General features: G+C 41.5%; 1 protein-coding gene across 1 annotated transcript in view; it reads right to left on the bottom strand.

The window, feature by feature from the left end:
* The window catches only part of GUCY2C (guanylate cyclase 2C), a 45,945-nt gene extending 20,294 nt beyond the window's left edge, over positions 1-25,651 (bottom strand). The window contains exons 1-16 of the mRNA XM_009935046.2: positions 25,441-25,651; positions 24,398-24,510; positions 23,274-23,341; positions 19,911-20,126; positions 17,376-17,497; positions 16,411-16,507; positions 13,733-13,847; positions 12,414-12,549; positions 11,197-11,282; positions 10,662-10,773; positions 6,815-6,896; positions 4,701-4,806; positions 4,083-4,145; positions 3,417-3,488; positions 2,367-2,471; positions 1,065-1,151 (exon numbers count right to left, since the gene is read on the bottom strand). Of these exons, the coding sequence (XP_009933348.2) occupies positions 1,065-1,151; positions 2,367-2,471; positions 3,417-3,488; positions 4,083-4,145; positions 4,701-4,806; positions 6,815-6,896; positions 10,662-10,773; positions 11,197-11,282; positions 12,414-12,549; positions 13,733-13,847; positions 16,411-16,507; positions 17,376-17,497; positions 19,911-20,126; positions 23,274-23,341; positions 24,398-24,510; positions 25,441-25,651 (1,791 nt within the window). The remainder of the gene's footprint in view (positions 1-1,064; positions 1,152-2,366; positions 2,472-3,416; positions 3,489-4,082; positions 4,146-4,700; positions 4,807-6,814; positions 6,897-10,661; positions 10,774-11,196; positions 11,283-12,413; positions 12,550-13,732; positions 13,848-16,410; positions 16,508-17,375; positions 17,498-19,910; positions 20,127-23,273; positions 23,342-24,397; positions 24,511-25,440) is intronic.
* Between the last annotated feature and the right edge of the window lie 646 nt (positions 25,652-26,297).

Genomic DNA, 26,297 nt, shown 5'->3' with positions numbered 1-26,297 from the left:
CTGCAAAGGGTTAAAAAATACCATGTTTTTTGATATGCTGTAAGGAGGAAGGGAAATTCCACTGCTGCTGTTTAAAATGAAACTTAATGCTGAATGTTAACTGAACTTGAAAGCCATTAACAAGGTCAACAAACTGTGACAATTTGGATTAAGGGGGCTTTAATAAAGTGCAAGATTTTCAATTATCTCTTTAGAACAGACACAGTGGAATCGTTCATCGTGGAGACCAAATCTGAACTGAATCATGTAGGGAAATGGGAGGACTGTCCAACTGCAAACCAGCAATAGGAAGAGGAAAGCAGTTGAGGACTAGCAAAAAGGCAGAGGTAATTCTCTACATTACCTGAAGAGGTATAGTGAATTCTTATACCTGTGAATTATAAAGGTTCTTTAGCTATGAGCTAAACAGATAAAAATCTCTAAAGTAGAATAGAATTTCCTTTACCGTTCATATTGAGTCTTCCTACCACAAGGACCTAAAATACAAAGATCTGTTGAAAGCTACTGAAAAGCAGTCTTGGTTTCTTCCCTCTCAAATTGCATGAAATGAATAGCTGCAGTTTCTAGTTTCTCACTCTAGTGAGTAAGAAAATCAGGATGCAAAATAAACAGTTTGTTTAGAAAAAAGTTTATCCTGTCTCTGGATACAAATTGGAATAATTCCATTGTTTTGAAAAACCAATTTTCGTTTATATGTCTTACCTGAGGCCAGAGAGCAGTATGTTTTGCACCTCTTCTGACTGCACAGGCCCTACTCATCAGACCCACTGGTCAACAGATTGTAACTCTCTGATTTTTGGGTCACATTTCTTTGGGGCATACTTTATTTGCTTGTTTATAAATAGCCCAAAGCCATCTCTGGCTCCCATTTCCCCCTTTTGAGAGGTTTGATTGTGACTGGCTCCTACTGTCTCACACACCTATCCGCAGAGAAGGAAAGAGTGGAAAGGCATACATCCTCTAGCAAGGAAAGGAGAAGACTGTGAGAGCTGTCCTTTCCCAGAGGATCTGTTGTGCAAGACAGGGAAGGTTGATTGACACTGCACTGTCAGCAGCCTGCTTACCTTGGCAATATCGTACATGACAGAGATTTTAAATTCCCAGTCCATGAATGTGCCGTCAGGGTAGGAGATTTTATCATTTAAAACATCCTGCGAAGAGAAGAAAAGAGTGGTTGGAAACTGCAGCAGGGAACAAGAAGAAGGTGAGATATGAGTATCTAAATTCCACAGCCTTTCAACTAGTGACTGAAAGAGGTAGCCCTTCATTTTTTATAAGGAGTACATGCACTAGAGCAGGAGTTGACTCAGAAAACAGGGAATATGAAATATATTTTAGGTTTACAGAGAGCTAGAAAACTGAGGACTCCAGAAAAGAGGTTTTTGTGTAACTAAAGGTAAATAGTGAATTTGCTTTTAAAGCGGAGTCTTTAATAAAGCAAAATAGCAGAGATAGGGAAAGGAATTTCTGTGGTTTGTGCTCACAGTTCATTTCCTACCAATTTACTCATGGCCTTATAAGTTCAAAGTAGACTGTTCCTCTACATTTAAATGCCAGTCGTTTACAGTTCTTCCAGCCACTATGATTTCTGTTGCTAAAAGTAAACCTCCAAGAGTATGCCAGTTTACAAGAAAAGAACTAGAGACAGAGCTGTTATTTTGCTGCCTTGCTGTGAGTTTGTTCTAGAGACTGCTGCTACTGATGAGAGTCTTTGTATGAACTCAGAAGGAGAGACAATGTGTGTGTGCAGAAGAGCTGATGCCACCATTACTTCACGGTTAACACTGAATTAATATTGGTGGTAATAAACTGTAAGTCATTCCATAACTCTTGCCAGACATCAATTTATAAACAGAAATGAAAGGATGTTGTTCCTTACAGCACAGAATTTGCCATACTCCAGCCTCAAACTGTTTGTCTCTTATTAATATGGAATATATTCTTTATCCTTTCACACTCAGGGGGCACTGTGGCATCCACAAGGACCTGAGCAGAGACAACAGCTACAGCTTGGAAAATAAAGGAAAAAGGTATATCCTATATGCTTCTGATCCAGAACACGATACAAATACTGGCTATTGCTGTTGCCTGGGCAGAGCTCTGCCTGCACTTTTCCTTGCTTGCACCACACCTCACCTCATCTTCTGGCTGCTGAGAACCATCAAACTGATGGCAGCCACAGCAACACCTGGGGAAGGCTGGAGAGAACTGAGCAAGCAAGAGGGAACTCAGAGTCAGAAACCTGCCACCTCTTGCTCAGGCCATGGCTGCTGCATGGGAGCCAGAGACATACATATGGAGAATTTTTTTTCTTACTTTGAAATTTGATAATTAGGGGATGGATGGAGACCTGCAAAATTCTTTACCCGCAGAGAACCTCTTTCGCAGTACTCAATCACCGCAAAGATCATGGTGTCTATCTTCACAGTGCCATAGAACTTGGTCAGGTTGTAATAATCAATCTGTAGGAGCTAAAGCAGAAACATTGCATCTGTTTTTAAAAGCAATCTTTGTTAGTACAGAAACACAGGTCAAGGATACTTGTGTGACGTGGCTTTTTATCTCAGGTCCTGATAAGATGTGTGAGTTTCCTTCAGATCAGTGTATGCTAAGGTACTGAGTGAAGTACTTGAAGACATTTGTCAGTCCAGAGCCTTCTGGATTAGGGAGATAAGAGTGGCTGCTGTTGGACACTGCAAGTTAATTCCAGAGCCCACTATAGTCACCATCATTGCCTCTCTACTCAAACCTCCCAGCTGACCAGAATAGCCATTACGGTGACAGAATGTTGTGAATCAGTCAGTAAACAAGCAGGTCATAAAAATTTAATGATGCTCCATGATATTATGGACTTTTTCCATTTAGATAGACAACTGTAGTTTACTTTGAGGTATTTTTAGAGCTTATTGAATTCACAGTATAGCTGTGTTGTGTAAAAAGGAAAACCATTCATAAAAGATGCAATACTGCAGCCAAATTCATCTATCATGTTGGAAGACTGTGTGCACAAGTCAGCAGAGAGTTACTTATATTTAAAGAGCTGCACTTGGCATTCAGTAAGAAGATTTAACTACAACATTCCGCTACTAGTGAATTAGCGTGATAGGATCAAAAAAGACTGCATTGCCTTTTAGCATCATCTATAAAAGCGTATTTAGCAAGGCCATATGACAGACCATGAATTACTTCATTCATCCTCAGCTTCACTGGCATACAATTCAGACTCTGAACTGGTGATGAGATCACACACGCAAAGAGAAAGTTCATCAAGCAATATCCTTTGAGGAACTCATTACCCATCCACCTCACAAACATGCACAAGCATATGGCTGTTGGAATTGACAGTGTAAAGCAATGACTTCACTCATAGGCTCCATCCCACTCCACAGTGTCCAGTTGCTACGTGCAACAGTTACCTTGTTCAGTTCTATTTTTTGCTTCTCTGAGAAATTACCATCACTGTTTTTGAGATCCTTCAGGATCACCACCTGAAGAAAAAATAACAGTGGGTAAAAAATCATAGGTTTAGTACAACAGCAATTCATCCTTCTTTTCCAAGAAATGTCCATAGAAATAAATACTGCAGAAACACCTGCCTGCTGTTTCGCTGTTGGAGTTTCAGTTAATCAGCTAGTAAGTAATGGAATCATATTTCCTTCAAAACATTTACCAGGTAGATAGGAACTATTTTGAGCTGTTAATGATGTAATTTATAACTCAACATGAATATATCTTGGTCAGGTAGACAGTTCTACTGAATGTACAAGAATTGTCATGTAAATGGTCTGTCCTCCATTAATCTGTTCATCTCAGTACCAAAATGTATCAGGTTTCAGGTCCCTCTATTTCTGCTTCTGTGCTTCTGGACTAGGCTGGGGGTTCATGAAGTCTTATATCTTGCTGCCTGCCAGTAAGTAAAATGCAAAGCACCTGGCAGGGAATAAATAGCTAATTCCTTCCATAAAATCAAGTCATTTTGCAAGGTCGACAGAGGTGGAATTGTCTCTGGAGACGAATGACGTCCTCCCATCAAAAGCCCTCCTAAGCCGAAGAAGGCAGCATGGACACTGCAGTCAGGTTACCTTCTTGTCATATTTGCCTTGGCGCAGTCTCTGGGTGTTGTCACGTCTCTTATCTTCATCGATCTGAGAACAAAGAAGAATAATTAACTTGCAATTATCACTTACTTCCCACTTGGCAAGTACAGAGACATAAGTAATGCCAGTGTGTGCCACTGCCAGAGAAGCAGAAGCGTCTCTCTCTAAGGAGTGCCAATACATGCCACAGAAAGTGTAGGACATCCATGCCACTCCCATGGCTGCCGAGGCCTCCGCCTGCTGCTTTCATGCTCTTGGGCATTACAGAGGCATAACAAAGCACAGGAAAATAATCTGTAACAGTGGTGGTGTGGAAGAGACTGGAAATCAATGCCCAGCCCCTTCCCCCAGCATAAAATGAGCTTTACTGTTGGGAAACGGATATATTCTGTTAGGGAGAGATGGATGTGGAACAATATCTTTTTTCTTCTATACAGCAACTGAGGGTTAAAAACAAAGTTTTAAAAGAAATAATTTTAAGAGATCCTAGTTCTACCAGAGCCATAGCCTGAATTGCAGTTGGAGCATGCCAACACTCCAGCATCAGTGTTCTTTAGAAGACAGAATCCAAGACTCAGCTTTAGGTGTTGGTGCTTCACGTACCTTCAAACTAACATGACTTGTCTCGCTGGTCTCCAGAGGCAAGATTTCCTCAGGCGGTATATGGGACCATTTCTTCCACCGACGTTCATTATCTCTCCTGTACTTCCTGCAAAACAAGAAAACTTGTTCAGAATATCCTCCCAGTGAACTGAAACTGGCAACAGGAGGTTAGGACAGGGAAGCTACCAGTGTCAGGATGACACAAGGATGGAGTGTCAGGTGGGCAAGACCCTCTGTCTCCTGTACAGTTTTCCAGTTTGAGGCTGCTCTAATCCCTCTAGCTTTGGGAAAGCTTAAATGCTCATTCAATTCCATAGATGTAGCAGAGGAACAGAACAGATTTAGCAGAACAAGTCTCAAGGGGGGTTAGAACAATTTGAAACACAAAGGGATGTCTGGATTTTATACAGTCTTCTCCTCCATGTTATTGAATGTGCTTTGAAGGGAGGTTCCCACAAATAAATTCAAGCCAAAGGAAGTCCTGGCATCAACACTGGATGGCAAGAACCAGTGAGAGATGCCTTTTCGTGTGTGTCCCTTGTATTCTGCACATTTTGTAAAAATGAGGGAAGAGCCCTCAGAACAGGGAGAAAGAAACTGCTGTCTCCCTTGCAGAACTTCAGAGCAGACACTGTCTTCTCTTAGAGAAAAGCTGCAAGAAGACTAGCAGTTGTCAAACTACCCGCTTACCCATGCAAGTCCTTCCTCTGGAGAGACAGCAGGGCAATCCCAACACTCTGATGACTGCTGGCAAATGCTCCAAGTGCAAGAACCCATGGTATTGACCAATAACACAAATATTCCCTTTTCCAACATATTTTACCTCACATAAGTTTTTCTCAGTTCAATGTCATAAGCTGTGTTGTACCACCAGGATGCACTGCAATTCAAACTGAATGAAAATCTACTAGGTCTAATATTTAGTTATGTGTTTTTCAAGACTCTGCCTCTTTACTTAGCAGTCAGAACTACACATGGACACATGGGATAGTTGAAGTGTCCTAGAAACCTGGGAAATAAAGAAGGAATAAGGAGACATTTTGTTCGTTTTCATAGTGAACTCTCTCTTCTCCTTTGCTTATCAGGGAACAACCTTCAGTAGCAATTATAGTTGAGAAGTTTGCTATTATTTCAACACTAAAAGGCCAAGCTTTATTCGAAAAAATCCTCAGGAATCTCTTCTATATTTGATGCTTTGGAATATTGCAGTGATATATATACAATAATAATCTAAACAGAATCTTTAGATTTTATACATCTCCAAATATGGAGGAGTACAGAACCTTTTACAACAAGTCCAAACTGTCTCCAGACAGTTTTTTATCAATTCTCATAGCCATTACAAACTTTACCTGTCTGTTTATATGTTAGTGCTTAAATGTGGCAATGATGACCTCTTCCATTTCTAGAGTACAACTGGGTGTATAAGAGTTGTATACCTTCATCTTTGATTTTTCCATCATGAAAAGCTTTAGTTAGCAAGACAGATTGGTCCATTCAAAATAAGAAAGCCTGGGTAGTATCTGTTTCTAATCAAGTTTTCTGAAGACTTGATTTAGTCACTTTTTCTGAAGTTCTCTGATATATAGAAAAAAGGGATGCTGAGCTACTGAAAACAGATGCACAGGTAAGACATTTTTTTTAAAATATGAAAGAAAACCATCTACTTTGGAAATGGGATAACATTTCTTCCGGCAAAAGGAGACATAATTGATTTCTATTTCTCCTTTTTAAAACTTTTAAAACTGAACTGTGTTATGCTTATGATATTCTACCTGTTAGAAAAGTTGGAATGAACACCAAGTAAGTTAAAGGTGGAGACTAAGTATAAAAAGTCTGAAAATTGTTCTACAACATATGTTTCTGGGTATGTATAGGAATCGTAGCTGTTTAGCAGCTGCTGAAACTCTGAGCCTTGCTGCATCTTCACCCTTGATTATTAACCTGACACAGCAACACAATGGATGCAAACACTACAAGGCATGTATTAAAGAGTTCACGCTGAGGGCAGCCACCCAGGTAAGCTAATGAATGGCTCTTCAAGGAGAGATCAAAGGCATTGCCCTGGGAGGAAAGATGTTCAAGGACAAACGGAGGGCCAAAGGGGTTGATACCTTAGAATCAGCAAAGAGATGATCAGAACCAGAATCACAGTTCCCGTGAGTGTAAAGACAGCAATGGTCAAGATGTGTGGGCCTGCAGGAAAGAAAAATTGAAAAATAGACGGCTTGACAGAGGACACTGAAAAAAAAGTATTGTTTTTGACAAATTACTCTCACCCTCACATGTACAAGTCACAGTAGCTGAGCAGGGGTAGACTTTGGTCACAGCTAAATTGAGAAGCTTTGGTAAAGTCCAGCATTGCCTAGAGATCACACGTGCCTGCCTCTTTCACTGCGGGATGAAGCATAACCCGGAGCAGTACAATCTTACAACCCCACCTGAGACAGGGGCACTCTGTAGGGACACCCAAGTGGGAGGCAAATTCAGCAGCTGTAAATCTCACATCTCACATCAGATCAGCAGCAGAGTTTCCAGGTATTTGCCTCTTTAAAAACAAACTTGGATAGTCCAGGAATAAAGCTGACTTTTCTTAGTAACCACATTTAAAAAAATGAAGCAGCCAAATTTCAATCAATGAATTTCTGATCCAATCTTTATAATGTATGTCTTTTCCTTTCCAGTCCTGCTGGGTGTTCACCCAATGAGAAAGGCTTACCTCTTTGACAGTGAATTTTCCACAACTAGCCACACCTTTGTTACTTGGAGTTTTTACTGATATGATTTCCTTCAGGATGGGATACACCTGAAGACCACCGCTTCCACTCAGAATTTCAGCTGATACAGAGTACAACCACTTGTGGATTTGAAAGGCATTTCTCTCAAGAACTTGTTATCCAAGAAGAGGTGGAGATGAAAATCATGGTGCAGCTTTTAACATACACAAACTTTTCAACGCTTTGCACCTGAGTTCTCCACTTAGCAGCCCAGGTGTTTAAAATGATTCTGTTTAAAATGAGTCCACAGCTTTAGAAACTGTGGACTCATTTCTGAACATGTCTGTAGACACTGTGTTGGGATAATGAGTGGTACTGAGTAGACTCTACTCTTCAATATGAAATCCATACGCTATAGAGCAAAATTAATCTGGTACAGCACAAAGGTGCCAGATTAGTGTCTTTGGAAGCTGCCAGGTGCCGAACAATTTGAAAATCAAGCTGTTCAGGCATCTCAGGACTTAGACCCGAAATCATAGAGCACATGAGGGTCCTAGTCCTGAGCAGGCAGGCAGAACTGATGAGGCTGGGAACTGATTATTTAAGGTTGTAATTTTGATTGTCTTATTGTGGTAATACAAACTGAAGACTGTCTTGGGTAAGTTTTTAGAGCTTGGGGATACTGGGAAGGAAAGCTGTGGCCACCAACTTCCTTTGAAGAGCAGCAGGCCATTAGTGCAGGGCTTCGTCTGTTGGCCATACATCTACAGTGTATCTATCTACTCTACTGAGCAAGTCTCTCAGGCAAAGAAGGCGGAGGAGAATCTAGTTTTGCAGATAGTCATGTTGGTTATGGATAGTAAAAGAGCCAAGCTACTCAGCCTTACTGAAACTAATGCACTTCTGCATGTGCCTAAAAACAGAAATAAAGACATACAGGAAAATGACAAAGTGTAAAAATTAATAAATAAATAAAGAGCAACAAGATACATAGTAGCTGCCTCCAGAATCAAACACCAACTGGGCAGGGATTTTGAACATACCAATGTCAGTAACAGCATCAGACCTAGAATTCAGTTTAGGTACTGTGGATTTTGGACCCGGCTTTCTGGCTTTGATTCTTTGTTCCATGTACCACGTCTCCCCATGTACTATGTCTCTCCACCTTTTCTCTGTGTGTTCATCCCAGCATCAGTCTCAGGGCCTCTAGTAACTTAGCATTAGTCTCATGCTCTCTATTGAAAACTGTCAGTAATAGCATTTCCCTCCACGAAGGAAGCACGTTGTTACTACTATAAAATGACATATACACGAGAATATGCAAAGCTATTTCCTATGAATTCTCTTAAAACTTAAGCTTTGTGAATAGTGGTTTGCAGCCTAACGATTACCAGGTTGAAGTCGCCCACGGAAGCGCTGCGGGACCGAAATTTCCCGTTCCTGAGGCTCTGCTACCACCTCCTGGCTCTTAGTATTGCAACACAGAAAGGGGGAGTGCATCACAAATTAACGGGTTTCAGGTCCTCCGGAACAAGAAATGTTTGTGCATGGAGGGCTGACCTTATCTAGGTTTAGAATGAGGGTTCAAATTTTCTGAATAATGGAAAAATGTTGATGAAGGCCCGTTTTTTAAGGGATGCCAGGAGGAAGAAGGGTAGCAGAACTGGGTCGGCTGTTCTCAATTACAGTTTAAGAAGGAGCAGGGCTCTCGTTGCTGTGTTCACCTCCCTGGAGGAATAACATATTTCTGGTTGGAAAGTTTTGATGCTTTTGACTGTACTTAAACTTACTTTGGCCGTAAAAAATTGCCCTTTGGGGGAATATATTTGTTTCAAATAACATTGAAGGAAGGTTTATTTTTTTTGAAATATGAAAGCAAAATAATTAAGTGCCTGTGGGAGGTGGTTTTACTTTTATTTAGTATAGCTTGGCCATGAAGTCAGGCCTTCCTTAAGCGCTGAATGTTAAGCTACTAGTTTGCAGACACTGGCTTTCTGCAATTCCAAAACATTTTTTGTTTGCCTTGGTACAGCAACTTCAAACAAGGATCTGCTCAGGGGAATGTTTTAAAGACACAGAGATCCTCTGACAACACAGCATGTTGTGGGGACCAAGGGATGAATGAAAATGGGACTGGAGCAACACTGAGAAGGCTAGGGCCAAGCAGCAAGCCCTAATTTGAAGCCATCTGATTTACTTTACTGAGGAATAAAAGTGTTTGAATCCATGTACCACCTTACTCTGAATGGACTTTTAGTTATCAGAAGGTGTTTGTTCCTGCAGTTATTGGTTTGCATTGCAATATTCCCTAGTGGAGGTAAGCAGTACAGCAAACTAATGGAGGCCATCAGCAGAGACCTTTAACAGCAGCACCTTTGGACACTCACTGATGGGAATGACTCAGGTGAAAACTAACCCACTGTGCATTAACCCTTACAACCACTGCCACTGCAATAATTTTTATCCTGCATATCATACCCTGAAGAACATACCTTTCTATTGCCAATCACCATGTGGCAGCAGTCTACCTGGGGAAGCAACCCCAATCTGCTCAGACTGACAAGGCTGTACTCTGCTGTGCTAAATCACAAGGGAATTCAACTCCAGGAGTCATCAAAAACTCAAAAGGAAAGCAAGTAGTGATTTCTGGAATTTCAGATTTATTGTTTGAGTGGAGGTAAGAGAAATAACCCAGTTTCCCTTTGTCTTTCTGCAAGGAGCCAGCTCATCTAAGAGACCCCTCCAGAGAAGCACCCTGAATCTGCACAGTGCTGTGTCCTCTCCCCAGCTCCCTACAACAAGGATAAAGGGGCAAGCAGAAGCCACCATGCTGCATCAGCAATACAGAAATGCAGCATCAGATAACTCATCATAACCTTAGCTCTGCTGCCTTTCATGAACAGCCTTTCAAACAATTCACACCACCACCATCTTCTAATGAAGATTTTATGTTCAGGAGTGACCTCTTCCAAAACGCCCATGGTATTCCCCACAGTCACTGGTGCAATATGGAGTCTATGAAAGACATAGTAGTGCCTAAACAGAGATGCAAGTTTAGAGCTGGGCTGGATGCAGATAATATGTCGGGCTGGGTTGGGGGAAGGAAGGGTGTTGTTCTGCCTCCAGTTCCTGGCGTCACTGGCTGGGGGCAGTGTGAAGGTAGCATGGTGGATTGCAGAGCAGGTGGGTCACAGGACTGTGTGACTTGTCATCGAAGAAGAGGTAGGTTTAATGGGTGTCTCACCAGTGCCTGGAATATCACTGGGCAGTTTGTGGCTCCTCCAGGAAAAATCTGGACTCGTAGTCATCACGTGTGTCTCGTTCTTCTGAGTGTTGAAATACAGCAGAGTTTTGAACTGTGGGTATACAAGGGAAGAAATGCAGTCAGCAGCTGTGCTCTCCCTCTTTTATCCCTCTATCTTTTATGAAACTATGCTTAGTAAATGTACTGCCCAAACTCAAAGTAATTCTTGCTCTTTCTGTTACAGTGGTGTGTTCCTCAGCTTGGCTGCTGTATTCTCCCTCATTCATCCTTTCTCTCTGAAAAGAAATGTATCTGTCCCACAAAATACCAGCTGCACTGCACTTGCTGAATCACCAGATGACATCAATCCTGTCAGTCTCCAGCACGCCTCCCATGATCCCCTCCCAGCATGCACAGCATGCCTTGGCACCCCACCACTTCTGCTGTGGTTATTTTCATCAGTCTTATTAGTGCAGGGCATTTTGTTTCTCCTTTCATATATAAGGTTGAACCATTTCTCCCTGGACATACATACCTGATTTTCAGTCTGTGACGTGTACAGCAGGGTCAAATTGGTATCAATGTCTCCAAATTCATCTAGAGCCACAGGACCCAGTACACCTGCAGACACAATGAATTGGTCAGAGGGTTTGCATTCTCAGAAACACAATTATGTGTCAGGAGGAGTGAGAAAAAAGGATTTCTGATGCTCAGGATATTTTTCTTCTTCATGTACCTGCTAGAGTATGTATCAGCTTAGTGTGGCACTACTTGTCCTTCAACAGCTTGCCACATTTTCTCTACAAAATCCAATAAAAGGTGTTGAACTGACTGCACTGAAGAGGGAAGTCTCCCTCTAGCCATAGAAAAATATATTAGTCAGGTTTCTGCAGCCTGCCAAGAATGTCAGAGTAACATCCCTTCAAGGGATCATTTTAGAGGTGGGAAGGGAAACTGCCTGTTTCCTCCTGCAGTTTGACTCTATCAACAAGAAAGGAAATACAGGGATACTTTCATTCCCCATACTCTTTTGAGAGCTACCTGCTTGGCTCTAATATTATTTTAAGCAGGTTCTTTTTCCCTTTAACCTCCTGCTTCTGTATGTCAGCAAATGTGCAGATTGAGAAATTGCCTATGTAGCACATTCCAAGAATTTTAAGGTGGAACTTCCTAAGTGCCTCAGCATGGTTTGATTTTGGTCTCACGACGTCAGTCGTTTAAACAAAAGCGCAGGCTTAGCCAATACCCGCCACTCCTGAAAGTCTCGCCTTCATTTTTCCCTTATTTCAGGAAAGTCTTTTTGATCAGCTTTAGATTGCTCTTTTGTTGCTGTTACTGATGACTTATTCTATTTTTCTTAAAGTTCAGCATCATAAATATTTTCATTTGGAAATTACCTTCTCCCTGATACTAAGGTTTTCATGGTCTAACACAACAGTCCAGAAAGGAGTTTAGTCCTCAAACAGTCTGTTGCTAATTGCAGTGTTTCAAATGGTCATCATTTTGATTTTCTACTTCTGTCTTGCATGCACCAAGGTGATTCTGCATGGCTACTGTGTAGTGCTTCTGCTAATACTGAAGATAACATCCTTGGAAAAAAATGATAGCAAAAGAAAAAAAGAGGGGGAATAAAACTCATTGAAGGGCTTGGACTTGTTTAGTGTAGAAGTGACTTATCCTCAGAGTGCTAAAACCACATTTCTTTCCCTTCATCAATTTAGTGAACCCTGCACAGGACTGTAGTTTTTTTACCTTCGAAAGTGGTATTTCGGAATCCATTGATGAAACTGAGAGGTGACACTGGGCTCTGACAGGAGATAAGTTTCTTCAGAATATGTCCAAACAGCAAGACTGCATTAAAATAGCCAACAACAAAGTCGTCTTCCAGCTAGAACAGGAGAAAAAAATGCCAATTTGAGAGTTGATGTTTCTGCCTTAAAGCTATAATATCTTTGGTGGTCTCCATTTGGCAACATCTCCAGCTTGAAAGACTAGAATATGCTGAACATCGAGTGAGTAGATGGGCAATGCCACATCAGCATTCTCACTAGGAAAAATAAGGGTAAACAAAATATATTTTTGGTGTATGATGACAGGGAGGTGGTGAAAACTTAGAAGAGGCCCACGTAAATCTCTGGCATGCTGATCCTGGTGCAAATGATTCAAGAAATCCTACATTGTAGCTTCTGGGCAGGTCTGCTCAGTGGGACCCAAAGACTCTGCCTTTGGATTAGAGTGCCTGTGCAGATAATCAATCTGTTGTGGTTCCAGCAAGTCTGGGCTTCCAGATGGCCACAGCTCAGGGGCAAGGAGCTCTGCCAGAATTTTCAGCTGCCTGCCACAGAGCTGGCATCCAAAAAGCGCTGAGCCCAGGCTGGGGGATCTGGAAGCCCTGTAAATCCATCTAGAAGCTATAGGCTGCCTGCCGGAGAGCTGGAGCTCAAAGCCAAAAATCCCGGGAGGAGCTCTGGTTCCTGGGCAGACAGCAGGAGTACCAGTTTCACTAAGCAGATACAGGGTTTGCATAGTTTCTGCTTTTCAGGAAATTAAAAAATACTTATTTCCTAACAAAAAAAAAAAAAACCCTGCTTTTGAATTTTAACTGGAAAGCCCCTGGACAGAAACAGCAATGGTTGCCACTGCTTATACATATCTGCAAACAAAAATCAGTCAAAAATTACTAGTTCTGAACTTTACTACCTCACATCTCAATTACATCTATAGATTGTACTTCAGTGATGCCGTGCAGCTACATAGAAGATTGTCTGTCAGTCAGAAGTGGAGTCAGAAGGCTGTGTCTCCCTCACACCCTGCGAACTTGACACTTGCAGAACAAATTTAAAGCTTGAGTTGAACTTCACAAAGCAGGAGTATGAGAGCCTGCATGTTTGCCTGACTAGATTATATTTTTATATCATTACAGACAAAATGCCATCCTGTGATAATGTACAAAAAGATCAGCACAGAAGCATGATGGGGGATGATCAGAGCTGCATTTTTAGTTTTCATTTCCTAGCACATGAACATGAATGAACTGAAGGCAAAAAGCAGATATAAAATAGTGTGGTTACCAGGACAGTGTCCTCAGTCTTCACGATATTCAAGCTGTGATTAGCCGGTGGCAGAGTCAGGACAAGTATGTTCTGCATATAATAGGCTGAGTTGTTGTTCCTGAAGTATGTGTTACTGCGAAGCAAAGGACAAGAACCCGATGAACAACCAGCAACAGGAACAGTGGTAAGCATGACAGAATCAGTCTCCTCTCCCCAGCGGCACTGTTATTTAACAGGTTAATAGAGTAGTTCTAAAAATAATCATGGACAAAACTCTTTATGTTATTCATTCCCTGATGCCAGCTTCTGTGCTTGACTACATTGAAAGGTAACATCAAAGGTATCTACCAATCTGAAACTCAAACATTGCAGTGAATTACTGTTGTTGTAACTGTTCAGTTTCTGTCCCGTTTATTTCCTCTTCTTATTAAAGCTGAGTGTTTTCTTGGAATCCACAGTACTGCAATCTGTAGTTTCTTCATATTGTGCATATTTCTGACCTCTTCTGCGCTCTTTTGCGTGCTCCTCTGATTTTGATATTTCCTGCTAGAATTGATCACAGCAGGATTTGCCCTAAAAGCATTTAATAGGAGGGCATGAAGTAATCGGAGAGGTGCATAGGGCAGCTTGTTGATTTATTTGTTTCATTCAGTGAGCTAGGAAAATCAGAGGAAACTATGAGAGCTTGAAAACTATGCTAAAACAAGCAGAAAAGGTTGTAGCTTTCAGGTATCTTTGGTTTCATCATCCTGACAGGCCATCTGGAAGAGCTTCGCACACTGGCAACCACTGGATTCACATGTTACAGAGCAATTTAGCAATAGGTATTAGTGTTAAATGGCAGCATTTGTCATTGCTATAGCTATACTGATTTAAAAAAAAATCTGTATGAGCCTTCTCTTATTATTCATGTTTGATCATACTTTTATTTTTCAAGTCAGTCCTGCATTAAGAATTTTTGGAAACCACAGGCTCCGTTCCACAGCCATCAGATGGGATCCTGACACCAGAGTCCTGTCCTTGCCTTTCCCTGAACTTTCTGACTTTTACATCGCACTTTTCACCCAGAAGAATTTTGAAGTGTTTTTCATTCAGGTTCAGACTGAACTAGCCAGATGAAAAGGAAACTTCATTAGACTCTACCAGGCTGGATAATCCTACAGCATCCCACCTCCCCTGAGGGAGGCTTTAACACTGTGTTTGTGTCCTAGCCGCCAGAGAGGTCAGAGCTGAAGAAAATTTAAATCCATCACTTTGTCTGAGGGATTTGACTCCTGGAGAATCATGGGGTACTGTCTTCTCCTGCAGTTTGAGTTTGGCTATAACACATTGTGTCTGTATTTTGTTTCTGTTTTAAGAAGAAGAACATGATTTGAGATATTCACCAAAATCAGGGGTGTGTAGCATATTTAAGGAGGGCAGCATATAAAATGGGCTGAGGCAGCTGGTTATATCAGAAGGATGCATATCACAGCAGAGGAGCCCCTAATCGCCCTCACCTATTGTGAGGCAACAACTAAATATGCAACACCAGTAAAAGCACTCACATATATATTCTCCATTGTGCACTTGCAAAGAAACAGGAATTGTGGCCAGTTGTCTTAGGAAAAGCATTTGGGGATTTCTAGTGCCTGCATAAAGTGGTGGAAAGTCTAAAGCTCTTAGAGGCACTTCTGAAAAATACGTATGTTGAACTTGAAACTGTACAGGACAGAGAAGATCCTATTAGAACTCGAACCACAGGCTCCAGTTTGGACCCAAAGTTAAATGACTGAAGTCATTAGTCCAAAGTGCCTCAGCCCTGGCATGCCAAGGTCAGCTTTAGACATGAGGGCTGGGAAGTCCCACAGGCCCTGGAAGTTCATGAATTCTTTTGCCATATTAACAATGAAAGAAGTGAGATGGAGACATGGGCATGAAGCTGCCAGCACAGTCCCAGGCATGGTTTTGGTCTAAGCCAACTAGCTTTATCCCAGGCTGTGACTTACTGCGGTGTTCGGAGCCATACCCAAAAAGCAGTTTGGGCATCTACACTTTGCCATAGGGATGTGAGCTGTGCTGTGTCACTTCTTGTATCAGTCCTCATCTATAAAGATTTTGTAATTAGTAATACGAAGATGAAGCTGAACAACAGAATACTTAGATTGTATACAAAGAAATGTCTCTGAAAAGCTAGATTTATGTAGTTACAAAGATCTTGAAGAGACGGTTGTAAAGTGGAAGAGTTATAAAGTGGAAGAAACAGTTGTACCACTTTTAAATCATTTAAAAATGGAGTAAACAAAGCCTAGAAAAATATACTGTAAGCCACATTTACATAATTGTCTGATTCGGAAGAGTGTATGAAAAATGTACTATATTTCATATGAATAGCTCATGACCATTCTGACTTTGGACTCTGTGGTTCTCTCATGACTTCCTGCACTGAGGAGTCCACAGGATCATGTTAATCCTACCTGCTCTGTCACTGCCTTAGAAAAATATTACATAAACTAAAAGGGATGTTGTAGAGGATGTGCCATGAATTAAACACTAAGCAGCTTAGATAAATGGCAAGACATGACGAAAGGTGGCAATGTAAAACATTTTGTGAGAGATCATTTCTTCAACAAAATTGTTCCCCTCAGACTATTTCCATTATCTCTGTCCTTCAGCAAACTGCAGAGGAAAGAAGAACAGTAAAGGTGATACTTTACTTGAAGAGATCTATCAGGATGATAACAATGTCCTTATCCACTTCTGCCATCCCTAGGTCGGTGCTGACGTCATGTGGAGAGCCGCACATGATGATCACTACAGATTGGGCAAAAATGGGAGACAGATTGGTGAAAGGTACAGACAAGAAGAGGACATTTGCCAGCTCCCCCATGCTTGAGTAGCAGGCAGTAGAGAAATGCCAGGCTAAGGCTCATTACCTGTGCTGTGCTGAGACCCAGGCAGAGAGCTGCAGCCTCTCTGCAAGCAAGACCAGGATATTTGAGGGAAAGTGGTAAAAGGTGCCTCAACGCCCTCACCATTTTCTGTATGATGGCACCAAGGCGCTAGCATTATCTCACTCAAATACACATGACCAGTTCTGATGCAATACGGGCTACTGTATGTGAACATTGCTAAGTTAAATGGCATTCAAGTAGTAGTTTCATTGGTTTACTTATTACTCTTGCACTCCTTTGGCGTGCTGATGCCACGTGCTTAGTCTTAGGAGAATATGAGGTATTTACTCATCCATTTTTCTAGTTTAGATGGATCACTTTCAGAAGAAGTGCCCCTTGATGGCACAAATGAGGCCCATATATGCACCAGGGCTACAAACACAGGAATGGTAGAGAGCTAATCATGCTTGTATTATCTAAAGCCATTTTTCAAAGGAGTTGTGATTCCTGAATTTCTGAATATTTCACGAAACAGAACTTGTGCCTACATGGAATAATTCACCCCAAAATCTCTCTGGAACCAGGATGTTCCCCCATGTTATGTGGGGATGGAGAGAGGAATCTAGGAACTTTGTGCCATTTTATGTTTTCATCCATGTGAAATGGTATATCTGCGTTTCTCCACTATTTCTGTGGAAAGACTATCCCTAAAATACTAAGGGGTAGATCTGATTTCCTGGGAAAAGCAACTTACCTGCAGGGGAGAGTGCACCCTCACCCCCTCTTACCATTGCTTTTCCGTTTTGGATCTTTCACAGTTTTCTTAAGCTGCTCTGGAGTCCGTAAAGTCTCCTTGAACTTCAGTTTTTCAGAGAAGTGTGTGATTCCAGCATCTAGTGCATTCATGTACCTGACACAAGGGAGTACAGATATTGTCAGAAAATTGCTAACTCCTCACATTCTCCTAAATAAGTCAAAATGCAAAATAGGCTGTTTATAGCACACAAGAGTTTTGTAAGGCAGTATGGAACTTCTTTTTTTTCTGCAGCAATAGAAGAGAGAACATCAGTAAAGAGCATGAAAGACTTAGAAGCGTTTGGAAAGTCACCCAGAGGTATTTGAGCCTGGTTGTACAAAGGATGGGTTTGGAGAAGATAATGATGTAATAAGACATTAACAATTAAGAAACAAAATCAGGATACAGAGAAATTACAGTAAGTGAGACTGTGAAGGAGAGCCAGGAAGCTCTGCTGTTTTAAGACATCGGTGGTAATCTCAGAAGACACATGCAAAGGTTCAAAGGAGTAAATGAGAGCTGCAGAAAGAATTGAGATTAAAACACATACATGTACCCTGACTGTGAGAGAAGCAAAGGAAGGAAAGTAGCAACAAAAAACTCCTATGCTGAGTCAGTTAAAACTTGAAGGGGGAAAATGTGGACAGCAAAAAGAAACCAACCAAGTGAGTAGAAGCTAGCTATAATATTAAGCTAAACCAGCCAACTCCTAAATCCTATTCTTGCCTCAACAAGTTGTGTCTGAGAAGAGACATTCTGTCTGAAATAAAGTTAATGCAGAGGGAAAAACAGAAGAAATCTCTCCGTTTTCAAACTACTTCACTTTTGAGCTAGCAATACCATACACTCTAAAAATCCCAGTACTATAAACTACTGAATATCTTTTGCTTCCCATTTTTTTCAGGGACAGAATCATGAAAGATTAATTTGCAGCAACATATGCATAGTTGAGACACAACCTGATTTTGCTGTCACTGTGGGTATTCACTTATTTTTACACATATATGGGGAAAACAATTAGCCCGTGCTGTATAACTTGTGCTTTAGCAAAAATGGATTTTTTGAATTAGACAGTTCAAAAGCCTTTAAGTTGACATTTTCTATTAAAGCAGAATAAGATGCAATTTTACAACCATATTAGGATAAAAAATGGGCAGAGATACAATATTAATTTGGGGTTTTTTTTTAGTTAATTCAACAATAAAGAAAAAGAGCTCGAACAATTATGAAGTCATAAAGGTCTTGAACAGAAATATTAATAAAGACAAGGTAAGAAACACTTGGGCAATACCTTAAATGCATTGACTTCCCTGAAAGCTACGAAACCTGCAGGATTAAAGGGATTTGGCTAAAGTGTGTGTAGTGCATTGGCAGTTATAGATGCAAACATGGAGAAATACAGATTGTAGTAAGAGATAAGCAAAATGCACTGATGTTTCAAAGCATCATAGAGAGGTAATCATAGCAACTACATCATATGATTAAGTTGTTATCTATACTAAAAAAGAAGGAGGAAACAATAAAAATCCCTAAATATCTACAAAACAGTGAATCGGAGATCAGTTTTTCGGCCCCTTAATTCAGGAAAAAAAAAATCTGTATACAAAATATTCTGTAATACATGCTTATATCACTGTGAAGCCAATACAGTCATAAATTTTGCTTACAATTCTGCAGCTTTCTCACATTATGAACTGGAAAGATAAATAATGGTTAATACCATGAATTTTTGGCTGTCTTTGAGCTACATTTATAAAATTCTTAGGAGAAACGATTTTTTAAAATTAATCAGCATTTTGTATCCCAAAATTGGTAAAAAAATCAAACGAGCACAGAAACACTCACATGAGTTGAAAGTTAAGTAAGAGTCAATAATAGAAGAGTAATTGTAAATATCAGTATTTTAAAGAGTCTATTTGACTAAAAACAGCCTTTGATTTTAGGCAAGGAGAAAACCCAGCATTCTTGAGAATCATGCACAGGCTGATGTCTCAGGTAACAGAGTGAAAACTGTCTCTTTTGCTCCAAACTTGTGAAAGCATAGCTTAAACTCTGCAACCATTGGGGGTCATTTTGTTCAAAGAAAGATACAGTTTCAACTTTGGAAATGTTTTGGAGTGCGAATAGTGCCCACAGATTGAAACTATCAATACAGAGAAACATTACAAGATCTTGGTAAGATCCTTGACCTAAAAAGGCATCCATGGAGAGCCTGATGGAGGAGCCTCTCATGTCACACTATTTACATCAAGGATGCAGTAAACAGGTATTTCCAGCAGTGACAACTTGTGGGCTATGCTGTCCACAGGAAAAGTCAAGACGAGAAGGCTTAAAAGTAAACCAAGTGAAACATTCAGATATGCAGTACAGCTAAAGTGTATAATTCATCTTTTCCTTCTCTTATTCCTTGGTAGCCATGAGTCACCTCCCAGAATGTAGGACTCAAAGGACAGCTTCTAAGAACCATGTTCAAGGATGGAGATGGAGTTTATCAACAACCAGGTCAGATGGTGGATCCCGATCTTACCAGAGGCATGCCTCCGAGTTGTCATTCCTCTTGTAAATGTAGGTAGATTCCCAGGCTGTGGTTTTGAATGGCAGTCGAGATTCTTTCCAAAAATAATAGAAGAAATCATTCACTTTCCTGGCTGGGGTCAGAAGGCGGGTTAGGTTCACTTGGTAGTCACAGGACAGCCCAAAACTCCCTACAGAGATCAGAGGCAGGCTCAGTATTGTTTCAAGTCTGAAGGGAGAGACAAAAGGACAAGTCTGAATGGATTGCTGTTGCACCAAGGTAGCTACCATGTGGTTTCCATCCTCAGCTCCCTCTGTTCTTGTGCCCTGTGTTAGTTTAACAACAATTAGATCCTGAAGCAGAAGACTCCTCCAGAACACAAGCAGATGTCACATCAGTATTGGCACTGAACAGCCCTGCTGAACTTGTCCAGGCAGCTTCCCTCACTGCCCCAGTTTCCCATGCCCTTTTGGGTACCATGCAACATTTCAGCCCGAGGGCTGTGATAGGACTCCAAAGGCTCAAGCACCCATCTGATTCTGCTCCCCGACTGCCATTAACATGGAATGGATTTGATCTCTTTATTGGGGCAGTGCTGGAGGGTGACAGCTTTTTGCCATCAAAAAAGCTTTACTCCTACAACTCCAAGGAAAAGACTTTTAGCTTCATTATGGCATGTTTTAAGAGTTGTATAACAGCAGCAGTCAGGGAGAAAAACCAAGGCAACCCTCTGCTGGCAGAGAATTTGTAAAAAGAAAAGATATTTTTTTATCCACAGAGACAATAAGTTTTTAAGCATAAAAGCATTTTCCTAGATGCTGTAATTGTAGACTTAAAATATTTTAGTTCTTGCATGGTGTTTTTATATGATAGGGAATTTTGCCTGCAAAAAAAACGGCAATTAGATTGTTGACATTATTGTGACAAAACTTTATTTTCCAGGTAAAGCCCACTTACCAAGTTACATGGTTTATACTTGTTGCAACAGAGACAGACACCAATGATGTAATGAGTACTTCCAGGAAGAGTATTTCATAAATGAAATGGACATTTTTCTGACTAATTTATAGGATAGGATAGGATAGGATAGGATAGGATAGGATAGGATAGGATAGGATAGGATAGGATAGGATATTTCTGTTGGAATGAACCTATAACGATCATCTAGTCCAACTGCCTGACAAATTCAGGGCCGACCAAAAGGTAAAGCGTGTTGTTAAGGGCATTGTCCAAATGTCTCTAACATTGACAGGCTTAGAACATCGACCACCTCTCTAGGAAGCCTGTTCCAGTGTTTGACCACCCTCTCAGCAAAGAAATGCTTCCTAATGTCTAGACTAAACCTCCCCTGGCTCAGCTTTGAACTGTTCCCATGCGTCCTATCACTGGATCCCAGGGAGATCAGCACCTCCCTCTCCACTTTGCCTCCTCAGGTATCTGCAGAGAGCAATGAGGTCACCTCTCAGCCTCCTTTTCTCCAAACTAGACAAGCCCAGAGTCCTTAGCCACTCCTCATAGGAGCTGTCTTCCAGCCCTTTCACCAGCTTTGTTGCCCTCCTCTGGATGTATTTAAGCACCTTCACATCCTTCTGAAATTGTGGGGCCCAGAACTGCACACAATACCCAAGGTCAGGCCGTGCCAACGCTGAATACAGTGGGACAGTCACCTCTTTGGACCATCTGGTCGTGCTGTGTTTGATGCACCCCAGGATGGGGTTTGCCTTCTGGGCTGCCAGGGCATGCTGCCAACTCATATTGACATTGCTGTTGACCAGCACCCCCAGATCCCTTTCTGCAGGGCTGCTCCCCAGCCGCTCCTCTCTCAATTTATACTTGTGCCTGGTGTTACTCCATCCTAGGTGCAGAATCCAGCATTTGGACTTCTTAATTTCATCCCACTGATCATTGCTCAATGATTTCCTGAATTAGAGATGGTGAAGAAGTTGGAAGTAGACAGTTGGGCTAATCCCAAACCACACTTGTTATTTCCACCATTCTGTCGCAACATCCCAGCAGCTGCTGTGCTTACAGAGCTTTTGCGGTTATCACTCAGTGTTGCTTAATGTCCGTTTGACAAGACAAAGATGAAACCCAGAGCGGTGGCTGAGCACAGGCAGCAGCTAGGCTGCTGCAGGCCCTGCGCACTCCCACCCCGCTGCCTGTGGATCGCCCTCCCCACAGCAGCCTGCCACACTTAAACCGCTGTGAAGTGAGGCACTTGTTCTGAACTGCAAAGCTATTGCACCATGGGCAAAAGCCAGCTGCCTGTTTGCTAGCGTTCTTCATTGCTTTGCATGAACTTCCGCTATTCATGCCTTTTACTGGTTTAACTCTGTCAGAGTTTGAGAAAAAGACTGTGGCATCATTCTGGGCAGCTCCATATCCAGCAGATGATAGGAAAGCAAATGTAAAGTTAGGAGGCACAATAAATAAAATAGGGTATATTGCATAATATTTGACCATGGTCCTATACCTATATAAGAGTTACTCTTTTGATTGTTCTGTAAATCATCAAGTGCATTCACCAGTAACATTGCATTCACTTCTGGTCTTGGCACTCTAAGAAAAGTATAGAGCTAAAAGCAGATAAAGCTTGAGGTAAAAGAGTTTTAGTCTTCCCGGTATCTCTCAGTGAAACCAAAAGGCTACCAAAGTTTGAAAACAGAAGTGATTCACATGGTAAAAATACGGATTTGTATGTCGTGACTGATGGGGGGGGCAACTGATTCATGCTAGAAGCCTGCAGATTCAGCTTGCACTTTTCCTAATATCTGAGAATCAAGATATTAATGTATAGTATATTATAATATAATATAGAATAGGATTATACAGATGCATGTATAACAAGATGGTAGAAAGATTCAGTGTTCAGGAATGCTTCCTCAGGCAGAAGAGTTAGGATGAAACTGGCTTCTGTCTATCTAAACACTCTTTACTGAAAATGGTTGGGGTTTTTGGATCTTGTCTTGCCACATGTAACTCAGGTGCCTCTCAATGACTGAGCACCCACCCAGAAGGACCCCTGTTGCTGCAGTACTGTGATGTCTACGTGCCTTAAGCTAACATGTCTTTCCTGATGCAGTTGCTGAAGAGTTAAGTTTTTTGAGCCCTAATCAATCAATCAACTTACTGTCAGCATTTAGAAAAGTTTCCCTGCTAGCAACAGGATTTCATCAATGGGCTTTGGAAGGGGATTTTCTTCTGCCTACCAAACATAGCGGCTATGCATAAGAGTCTTACTGCCTTGACTGTAGACCTCGAGGTATCTGATGTATCCTAAACCCCAATTTCTCTGCTGGCTTGTTGTACACAGAAAAACTTTGTTCAGAAGTTATCTTTAAAATCATCATATTAGGGGGAAGACATGGTACTTACGAGACCATTTGGTAGGTGGCATAAGTGCAAACAGGTCCTATGACGACACAGCCAAGGGTGCCATTATTCTGCAAGGGATCAGAAAAGGTCAATAGCGGGGACAGTGCAAAGGACTGGCAGAGAGAGGAGGATGGGAGAACGAAGAAAACTTTCAGATTTGAGGAGACACAGAATTTACCCAGCAAAAGCAAGAACAGAGTAGCAAAGGAGCTACCAAAAAGTTAAAAGAACAAACCTAGAGTGAAAAAAAATCCTTCCATGACCACCAAATGAGGCCTGACCAGTAGCTTTGTGTATCATGAGGGACTTGTTAACAAAGACTATAGCATGTGCTCATACATTGCTAGATTTGAGAATTCACATTGGATTAACAAAGCTTTTCTTAGAGGTGACGGTTATTAGACATGAGAAAATCCACCAAAACATGGCTTCTTGTAGGGCACCAATTCTAACTGAAGCTTTTCCGCATGTTAGTGTATTCACATAGTTTCTCCCACATGGCTTCTGTGATTTCTATTGAGAAGTGAGCACTTCATCTTTGCCCTCTGGGCATAGTTCCATACACATTTCTTTGGTATCAGTGCCAGCCTAACAATTTCTCTGCCCACACATTCCCATCCTCGCACCGCACTCTCCTTTGTGTATGTGGGTAAACTGATGGTGAACCAGATCAGGGTCAGATCCAGTTGGCAATGGGCCTTTTTTACTTTGCTTAGGCTGTTTGAGTGTTTGTAGTTTTGGAGTTTTTGGGGGGGTTGTATTTATTAGACTGCTTTGGTTATGTGACCACTCAAAGAGCTGTGCAGATGCAAAAAAGAGCACAACTTAAGCACAGGAAAAGGGGCCTGCAGCAGAAGGCTGCTTTAGCCGGCACTGCCACCAAATGTCCAATGACAGCCTCCGGGAAGCCTTCATAGAAGCTGTCTCCAGTATTTGCCTGCTTGTCTTCACAAAACCTACAGGAACATATTCTCTTTGAAAACTTCACTCCCCTGTCAAATTTGCTTGGAACTGAACAACAGCATCAAAAGTTAATAAGGAAAGAGAGAGACACATGCAAACACACACACAGAAAGAAAAAAGTCCCGTCTTAGGAAATCAGCTTAAAGAAGCCACCTACTCACATAAATTTCCTTGATGAGCTCCACACCTTCACAGGTGCTGGTACGACAGCCTTGTGAGACATAGAGTGATGAGGTAAAGCTGTGGAAGGTGGCGTTGACTGTAACATTTTCTCCTGTAATGCAAATATAAAAGTAAACAGCATCATGAGTTGCAGATAACAACTAGTGTGCTGTATCCCTCTTCTGAGACAGGTCTGAGCAGTCCTATGCTAAGATGTCTCCTACCAAAAAAATTCTAGGAAGTCCACCTACCACCTAACCCCCACTACTTAGGATGAGATCATAAAATTTGCTCTAGTGTGGACTGCTGACTTCTGCTGCTGAGTGTTAGTACTTTCAGTATAAAGTACTTTCAGTACTGGCCATTATTAAAGACATTTTTTAAGGCTCTGGAGGAAGTAACTGAGAGACCACTTTCCAGTAAAATTCAACAAAATCTCTCCAACCAGAGGGCAGGAAGAGAATGGGTATCATTTCTTTCAAACCTCTTTTTCCCACAATGTTCTAGAGAGTGACAGTGGATTGGTGATACTGAAAAGAGAGCTAAGATATCAAAACAAATAAAAGCATCATCTGCAGTGACTCTAAATCAGGGAAAAACCTATGGACTGCGGATTCTTCACACTTCAAGTCATAATATGATCAACAGATGGGGTCAAGAGGAAAATTATTTTCAGACAGCAGACGCTAATCCAGCCAGGAGTGGAAGCAAGGGCATCCCAGTTACTGCACTAGATGGATCATTGGTCTTGTCTGATCCAGTTCAGCAATACCCATGTTCCCAACTGGACATCTCCAGAAAAGCATGCAGGAAGAGCCTGCCCAAACACCATGAAAGCAAATATGATTCTGCCCATATGCAGAGCCCTTCTACTTTTGCAGAGGAAGGTCATTATTTCTCTAAGATCTACATAAGGTGAACAGACAGAAAAGGAGCCTGTCTGAGGAGCAGTTTGCTGAAGGTCGGATGAGTAGGGAGCCATCGCAAAAGGTTTGACAAGAAACCACCGCAGGAGAGGGAAAACCAACACCCATTGCCTTACCTGTTGCCTGGAATTCATTTTGTACCCTTTTCAAAGCTTGCTCCACAGCTAATTTCAAATTATCAGTAGTTGATGGCAAGTCCGAGTAATTCATGAGCATCACGTTGATCACATAATTGTTGTTGCTACACTCATTTGAACTAGCTTGCAGCAGCAGCTGGAGCAAGAAGGACAACAGCCAAAGGGCTAGACTCAGCATCCGTTGCTTCATTATTACTCAGTTTAGACCCATGGTGTGTGCTCTCTCTTTTTTTTTTCTCTTCCAACCCTCTTTCTTTCACATAATCTACATTGGTTTTGTTCCTGGATAGGACAAAGGAGATCTCCACGTCGTAGATTCAGCGACAGGCTCTACAATCCTTCTCTCAGGCACTTCCCTATCCCCCACCCTGCCTTCACCTCTGCCCGCCCCTCCGGTGTACTAGGTGGCACTTCTGTTTGTGAAAAACTCGCAACAGCAAAACTCAGGAAAGGAGAGAGGCTAAAGGTTGCTGTGAATGTTTGCTCATGGAAAGGCTGAGGCTATAAAACTGAAGCATTACTTGAAACCTTGCCTGATAAGGGCACTAACTCTTCATCACAAGGATGAGCTGAGAGAAGGAAGGGGAGGGGACAAATGGACTGTAAAGACTACTCTTTAAAATGGAAATAAAATACAAGGCCCACTAAAGCCTAGAGGAAAACAGGTGGTTACTTCATGTTTGCATTGCCCTACATCTCTGGTTACATAGCCACACCATCTCTGCTGGCTGAGCTCATAAATCAAGGGTATATTTTATTCTGTGATAAGTCACAAATTTCATTCATTTAGCTTTTACCATCGAAGCACTTTTTGGGTTGGCAAAAATGTCTGACTT

This window comes from Opisthocomus hoazin, chromosome 8 (assembly GCF_030867145.1).
Source record: "Opisthocomus hoazin isolate bOpiHoa1 chromosome 8, bOpiHoa1.hap1, whole genome shotgun sequence".
Taxonomy (NCBI): Eukaryota; Metazoa; Chordata; class Aves; order Opisthocomiformes; family Opisthocomidae; genus Opisthocomus; species Opisthocomus hoazin.
Note: the sequence above shows the minus strand (reverse complement) of the source record. Positions and strands in the feature narration are given on the sequence as shown.